This window comes from Candoia aspera, chromosome 1 (assembly GCF_035149785.1).
Source record: "Candoia aspera isolate rCanAsp1 chromosome 1, rCanAsp1.hap2, whole genome shotgun sequence".
Classification (NCBI taxonomy): Eukaryota; Metazoa; Chordata; class Lepidosauria; order Squamata; family Boidae; genus Candoia; species Candoia aspera.
Window position 1 is genome coordinate 44363410 of NC_086153.1, and position 8573 is coordinate 44371982.

Genomic DNA, 8573 nt, shown 5'->3' on the forward strand with positions numbered 1-8573 from the left:
TTTTGGTCTGATTTTGAATGCTAGTTTTATTGGAGTCTCCAAAATATGACAGCTGCCTATAGAAAGCTATTCCCCAGTCCTGCCCACTTTCCCCAAAAGCCTGATGGAACCTGAGGGATGCTTGGTATGTTGGTTGTTTCTCTGATGACACACACTACCTACTGACTGAAGTTGACCAAATCTGGGGGGAAGGAGTGCTATAGCTTCCACTATAGCATTATTAACTTTTAATTTTAATCTTCTTGATGTTATTGTTTAAATTAAATCTATTAATTTAAAAGATTTTCACACTCACTGCACAAGCCTCACAAATGGCTTACATTTAACCATGTAAAAACAATACCATGAACTATTATAGATCTATAGTCAACTTTGTAGGTGCCTATCTCAAGGTAATTGTCCAGGTAATTGGAAGCATTTAGCTGATCTGACTTATCTCAAAGAGCTAAACAGGATTGGAGCTACCTAGCTCCTGGATGGAAAGCCAGCAGGAATTTCCAAAGCTGGAAGGAAGTCTGAAAAGTGGGAAAAAAAAAAGGTAAAAGATAATGACAAGTCATTTTTGAACTGTTGCAAAAAACTACATGATGTGTCAAAGAAGTCACCAGTTGAGCTCAGCTGAAAGTCTTTACCTTTACCTAAATCTGTATATTCCTTCAGAAAAAAAATAATAGCAAAACAGTTTCTCAAAACTATTGCTTTGACACCTAGAGTTGCTTTAGCTATTGAGGCAGCCCACAAACTGATAAATAACTTAAACAAAAACTAAAGTACACTGCAACCTTCCATCCTGTTTAAATTTAGGGAGGGGAAAACACACCCAGCCATGTACTTTCATTTCCAAAGAGAAAGATTCGAAAGGCTCTGGATGCCCACCTTTTTGCTTTTGCACATGAGTGGCAAGCTAAATGTCTTGCCTTTTCTCTTCTTTGGGCAATTCTTAGTTTCATCCTGCTTCAAGTCGAACTCTCAACTCCTGGTGACCTCACGGACATGTCCTTGTGATTTTCTTGGGAATAATAAGGGAAGTGGTTTGCCACTGCTTTCTTCCAGGTTGTCTTTCTGTCCTCTCCGTCTAACATAGAGCCTTGGGATTTCGTCTCCCATCATAGCACTGACCCCGCACAGCTTTTCAGCCAAGGTCAGCTACGTACTACCACCTAGCTGGACCAACCTGGACTAGCGGAGGGAACACGCGCAACAACTCCCCAAAACAGCTGCTTTTAGCTTCAATTACTACCGCTCCGGTAGTAGAGACCACGAACTACGCAGGCGCAATACTTCTTTTAAAAAGAAAATTCTCAGGCTGCCTAAAGTATTGCCCGATTTAAGTGTCATTTTTCTCTGAACCCGCTAACTTCAACACGACCCATAACCATACACTCTGCAATTCACTTCAGACCCTTTGCTAATGTCTGTAGTTTCATTTCGTTTTCCTTTGAGGTGAAACTTTTCAGGCACTCCGCTAGGCCCTTTTTTGGGAATAGAGGTCCAAGAAGAAGCCAGTCGCAAGAAGGTCTTTTTTAGGTAGGCGTCGCAGCCGGCTACCTTCTTGCGTGTGAAGCTGAAGAAACAGGAGCGTGCATGTAGCTTGGGGGAGTCCTTCCGAGGCCGCGTCATGTATTACAAATTTAGCGGCTTCAGCCAGAGGCTGGTTGGGGCCGGCGCTTCTGCTGCCTACTCCCCTCAGGTAACGGGAATCGCGTTGCCAAGCGACTGGCGATTTGACCTTCACAGCTTTATTCCGCGCGGCGAGGCACTTCCCTACGAGTCCCCACGAGGCTCATTTCTCTTAAGGCGCCGGAGGACGCGGAAGGGAGGGGGCGATGCCTCACGAAGGGACGCTAGAGGTGTCCGCAGAGACACGTGGCTCCCGTCCGTGGGTGACAGTGGAGAGGCTGCAGTTGCTGCTGCGGAGTCCTCCCCTGCTAGCAGGCTAAAAGGAGAAATGTAATTGCCGCTTCTCCTTGGGTTTCTGTAGCGCGAGGAGCAACCAACGGCCGGAGGCAGGTGGACTTGACCTTGTGCTGTTGGAAAGGGGCTCACGGTAGCTTTGGCTGGGAGGAGCGGCTCACAAACTGGAACGCGTTATGATTTCGTGTGCACAAGTGCCGCCAGAGCCATTTCTATCTTCAGTTTTTTTTTTTTTTTTTCACCCTCAAACAATTCCAAAATGGACAGCCTTTTACTGGGAAAAAGAAGTTTCCTTTGATGATCTTATTTTAAACTTTTCTCCAGGTTTTTGCAAGGCTTTAGCATGCAGTATCGTGTGTTTAACTTCATTGTGTCTGACCTTTCATATCATATGAGTTAAGGCAGGAATGGAGAATCTCCAGGCCACTGATTTCCTCCACAGCCCCAATCTTTCCCTGTCCAAGTGAGAGAAAGGATTTTTTTTCTTTTAAGACTCTTGACCTGTATAGTAAAGGGCATAGGAAGTGGTGGAACCATGTTGTTGTTTATTCGTTCAGTCGCTTCCGACTCTTCATGACCTCATGGGCCAGCCCACGCCAGAGCTTCCTGTCAGTCATCAGCATCCCCAGCTCCCCCAAGGATGAGTTTGTCACCTCTAGAATATCATCCATCCACCTTGCCCTTGGTCGGCCCCTCTTCCTTTTGCCTTCCACTTTCCCCAGCATCAGCATCTTCTCCAGGGTGTCCTGTCTTCTCATTACATGGCTGAAGTATTTCAGTTTTGCCTTTAATATAATTCCCTCAAGTGAGCAGTCTGGCTTTATTTCCTGGAGTATGGACTGGTTTGATCTTGCAGTCCAAGGCATTCTCAGAACTTTCCTCCAACACCACAATTCAAAAGCATCTATCTTCCTTCTCTCAGCCTTCCTTATGGTCCAGCTCTCACAGCCATATGTTACTACGGGGAACACCATTGCTTTAACTATGCGGACCTTTGTTTTCAGTGTGATGTCTCTGCTCTTAACTATTTTATCGAGATTGGTCATTGCTCTTCTCCCAAGGATTAAGCATCTTCTGATTTCCTGACTGCAGTCAGCATCTGCAGTAATCTTCGCACCTAGAAATACAAAGTCTTTCACTGCCTCTACATTTTCTCCCCCTATTTGCCAGTTATCAATCAAGCTGGTTGCCATAATCTTGGGGGGGGGGGGGTTGGTTTAGCTGCAAGCCAGCTTTTGCACTTTCTTCTTTCACCTTCATCATAAGGCTCCTCAGTTCCTCTTCGCTTTCAGCCATCAAAGTGGTATCATCAGAACCATGTTATTATATAGTAATTATTTCTGCTTTGGAGTGGGGTTGCTGAAATGAACCTTGTTTAGTTTTTCTGGTTAACGGATTGCCATCTTAAATAGAGATTATGTCTGGATTTCTATAATAATTTATATATTAGTACAGCCTTTTATTTAGCTTTTCATAGCCAGTAAAGGATTTCATACAAATTGTGAGCTGGCAAAAGCACAGTGCATCTTTTGTCTGCCATTCTGCTTGGCTTCCATGCTGATGGGGGGGGGGGAGGGGGTTGGCAAGGAATCTGTCCCTTTCCACCAGTTTGCCTGATAGAAGGCAATTTTTAAAAAATAAGATATCAGGATTTTGGATTGACATGCTTCCTATCGAAATAAGAGTACTTAGAAAAAAAGGGTTGACTAACTTTTTTGGGCTTATGAACTACATAAATGCTGGTTTTGCAAAGGCATCATTAGAGACATTTCTGGATGCAGTAAATTCAAGATTCTATAACACTCAGAAGATCAAGATAAATTAGTGGCTCTGAACTTTATATTGTGTTACAGTGCTAGTTGCTTAACATAGATTTCAGAATGGCTTGGTTGTATCTACAGGAGAAGCAGGACTTCCAGACATGCTGCATAAATTTCTGTAGGTTGACAGAAATAATCTATAAGAGATCATGCAATAATAAGTGATATATTGAATGTCTGGGATAAATACAAAAATAATCCCGATCTCTTCTCTCTTGTATTTGTTTAGTGGAGAGCTAACAGTTTGTTCAGATTGCAAGATTTAATAATAAGACAAAGATAAAATATTTTTAAACTCACTTCACAATGGTCCAGTTTATCTGACTGGTTTCAGTATCTTCAAGTATATAGCATAATATTAAAAGAATTGCAGAAACAAAGGGACTACTGAGAGTTGATTGAAATGGAAAACTCAGAATATTTGTTGAGCCTTAATTATAGACTGCTGGTGAAGTATGACTCAGAATTCAAACAGGTCAGAGACTATGATTAAATGGATGCAGAACTTGAATGCGGTAGTAGAGATGCAACCATCAAAATTTCAGTTGAACATTAAATTTACTGCAAATATATGCAGAAAGAAATGGTATGTTTTATTGTTGGTATATAACCCCAGTTTGATTGCAAAAATGAACAATTCATTTCCAAAAATTGCTGGAAATGTAATGAGCAGGTTGGATAATTTTCCATACTTGCTGGTTATGCTGAAAAGTTCAGCAATTCTGGAAAATGATTCTTACTAGAATGAAACAAATGTTAAAATCAAATTCTCATTTCAACCTATGATATTCTTATAAAAATTTCCTCAAGGTATGTTGAATTAGCTGTACATGTGATAACTGCTGCAAGATACTATATGCTTCTTACTGGAAAGGTGGTCTGATCCCTTCAATGGAAGAATGGCTAACCAAGTTCTGGAAGTACACTTTGATCTCTAGAATAACTTCGTACCTTTAATCTGATACATATTACAACACAAACTGGAAACCATTCTTAGACTATAATCTAATACATGGAAATGGTACCATATCCAAAATGTGGGTTTATCCATAGAATTTATATTTCAGTGTTAAGAGATACCTAAATCAGAAAAGATTTTTAGTAGTGTGGATTGAATTGATTATAGCTAATTCAGCTAATTCCATTTAGTGATTTATATTGTGTTGGCTATTATTCTTTATATTGACTTTTAGCTTAAGTTTAATAATGACTATTAGTTTTTTAATGTGACATATACAAGTATATGCCTGCAAGACTTTGGGCCAGTCACTCTCTCTCAGCCTAACTCACCTCACGGGGTTGTTGTTGTGGGGAAAATAGGAGGAAGGTGTATTAGGTACATTCATCACCTTGAGTTATTTATAAAAATAATAAAGGCGGGTTAAAAATATCTTAAAAAAACCCCTTTCTAATCATGAGAAAGAAGCCAAGCTTATATACAACCGTTTGTAAATATTAAGGAACTATCAGTCATTCAAATATAAATTGAAGGTTCAGAAGTTGTCCTCAAAAAACACTTCGAACTGAAACAAGGAAGTTTGCAGACACAGATCTCTTGCTTCCTTAACTTTTGTCTGGCTGGGATCCTACTGCATTAAATTTACCTTAAATGCAACACTTGTATTCTAAAAAATGTTTTTGATTGGCAGACAGTTTGATGGATGAGCTAACAAAAAGTAATTAGTAGGCATTCATTTCAAGTATACACTTATTAACCTTGTTAAAATGCAAATTTAATTCCCAGCACATTGTGTTCACACTTGCTGTCTGGAATAATAAACTAGAGAATTTGTATAAAGGTGATTGTAGCTGTGTTCCATAATCTGTTTACTTCAGTGTAGGCTTATTCAGTTGTAGATTACAAATTGCTTGTTGGGGGAGAAGTATATAAATTATTCTGAAAGACTTTACATTGGCAACAGTTGAATGCATTAAGATACATTGCAATCTAAGGCAATGTGTTCAACCCATAATTAACATTTGTTTGCTCAGGAATGTTCATAATTATCAAAATTCCTCGGGAACAAAGGTAAATGAATTGCTGGTTTAGAATGAAAAAACTTGACCCTATTTTCCTTCCTTCCTTCCTTCCTTCCTTCCTTCCTTCCTTCCTTCCTTCCTTCCTTCCTTCCTTCCTTCCTTCCTTCCTTCCTTCCCTCTCTCTCTCTCTCTCTCTCTCTCTCTCTCTCTTCCCACCTTTATTGTTTTTATACATAACTCAAGGAGTGAACATACCTAATACTCCTTCCTCCTCCTATTTTTCCCACAACAACAACCCTGTGAGGTGAGTTGGGTTGAGAGAGAGTGACTGGCCCAATTCCCCCACCTGTATAAAGAGTCGGCTTCCACATTTCTTTTAAGATTGCATTACTGTTCACAGATATCCTGAGATAAACTTAACTGAGCAGAGTGGGTTTATTACTGCATTGGATGCACTGGAAAGGACAGGGAGGGATGAGCGCACACCCACATTTAAACATTCCGCAGCTTTTCAGTTTATCCTGCTGAGCAACCAGTACCCTGTCTTGTTATTCCTCTTCCACTATTCAGATTTCTTCCCATGCCAGAAACCCTGAAAATATGTACTGAAGTAATAAATAGTTGATTTTTTTGCTTCACAACCACTGATGGGCACAATGAACACTGTAATAGCCAGGGGTATCTGCAGGGTGTACAGAAAAGTCAAGATGGTGACCACAGCCATGAGATCAAAGCTCTTTCCTTTTTTATGTCCATCGCAATGCATGCAGAAGGGCAGGGCTTCAATCATATTATTGTGGCTGCCATCTTGATTTTTTTTTACTGCCCCCCTCCCCCCCATGGACACATCCCTGGTAATCAGAGTTCCAAGTCACTGTAAATGGTAACACTGTAGCACTTGCAATTAAAAAAAAACAACCCTTTTTCCTCCATGTTATTTTATTTATTTTTATTTATTAAACAGATTTACAAGGCCACCGAACTTACGGTGACTCTGGGCGGCTTACAGAATTTAATGACCATTTAGGTAGTAGGGCCTGCACCCAAAATCTTTGGGCTGCTTAAGTAGTTGTGCTCTAAATATATATTTTGTTGATTCCGGAGTATTATTTCCAATATTTCTAACCCACCCTTATTCCCCATACTCTGAGCAGCTCACAAAATATATAAAAGTCCACAGACAATCTAGAAACTTTCTATTCCAGGTCAAATCAGATGTGCTTTTGTTTTGTATTCTCTTGTTGATTGCTAATCAATGTTTTCAGTTGCATAAATTCAATTGTTTATTTAGGGTTTCAAGCCAGCGGTATCTGTGGAATCGCCAACTGTGATATTTGATAACCCCATTAAAGTTGCCCCAAACACACCAAACAAGGTTGGGGGGTTGGTTAAGAACAAGGTACCAGAACTGCAGAGATTATTTCAGGTGAGAACTAATGTTTTTAAAAATCTGTAAACATTCTGTTAATGTACTTGATATGATTCAACTCTGCCTGTGATATTTAGAAGTTAGCACCTTTGTTTTTGCACCATATTCCGTTTGTATGTTTAATGAAAAACACAGATATGCACAGTTCTACTTAGAATTTATGGATTCCATTTCTACAATAGCAGCATTCCAAACAAAATAATTTGATGCAAATAGTACAACCTTCAGGATGCATCATCTTTTTGCTTCTCCAGTCTTACACTGTTTGTCATGTTGTTTTATTTTTGGATAATACCAAGCCAGGTTAGCATTTTTGCTAGTATTAAGCTATTATACCAGGGTTCCACAAAGTTTTTGAGGTAGTTGGCACATTTAGCCTCCCCGTCCTTCCTCGGAGTGCTCCCAATTACCCCTTCTTCACTTTGTCCTTTATGGAATTGTATCTGCCAATCATTTTAATTTTTGTAAGAAAGGGTATGAGTCCTATTTGGGCCTTGAAGTCATCCTTGGAAAAACTTACATTGCATAGCAACATTTTTTTAATGTAAAAAGTCATGGGACAAGGAGACAGGTAGTTACCGAAAGAGGTGGTCATGGATACTCATACTAACAAATCCAGAAAGTTATATTACTGTATGTACTTTTTAAATAACATAGATTTCTCAGGATTCTGAAAATTATGTAAAATGTATGACATTCTTAAGACAACTAGACCATTTTATTTGAAGATGAGCTAATTGTCAGGTTCCAATTTAATTTTTCCCCCGTTTTGAATAAATATTTAATTTCCCCAGTGTATTGACTCAAATGTATATATTTTATTGATAGAAGCCTGATGATCTTCCAGTACATCTGAAACGAGGTGTTCCCGATCGACTTCTTTACCGGACCACTATGGCATTAACAATAGGAGGGACCATCTATTGTCTGATAGCTCTCTATATGGCTACAAGTCCCAAAAGAGAGAAGTAAATAATATAGGTCCAGTAGGAACTGTCGTCTAACTAGAAAGGAAGACTTGCACTCAATCTTCTGCTATTATACTACAGTCATATGATAGTATATTGCATATTCTTGGGCTTCGTGTTGAGTTAAAGACAAATAATAGAGTAACATAAGGAATTTAGAGTAAAATCACTACCATGGTGGGAAGGTCATTATCACCTATGTAGTTTTGCTTATTCCTCTTCACAACTGTCAGTAAAATAAACCTCATGTAGAGAGGTTAGTCTGAAAAACTTCCTAGTAGTAAGGCATGATAAGTTGATGGTTGAAATTAAATTGTTGGGTCATGCTTATGCTTTAACACTGCTTTCTTGCCCAGGAGCAAAAGCAAAAAGATGTTGACGCTTAGGTGACTAAAGAAGGGAAAGATTACTATTAGGTTGATCCAAAATGGCAAGCTGTGAGAGAGAGATAAATCAGAATCT

The 8573-nt window shown here is 39.4% G+C and overlaps 1 protein-coding gene across 1 annotated transcript; it reads left to right on the top strand.

The window, feature by feature from the left end:
• Positions 1-1520: 1520 nt before the first annotated feature.
• LOC134497287 (cytochrome c oxidase subunit 7A-related protein, mitochondrial) lies at positions 1521-8367 on the top strand. Its single transcript, XM_063302954.1, has 3 exons — positions 1521-1690; positions 7006-7140; positions 7972-8367. The coding sequence occupies exons 1-3, from the start codon at positions 1619-1621 to the stop codon at positions 8113-8115; spliced, it is 351 nt and encodes a 116-aa protein (XP_063159024.1). The 5' UTR covers positions 1521-1618; the 3' UTR covers positions 8116-8367.
• Positions 8368-8573: the final 206 nt, after the last annotated feature.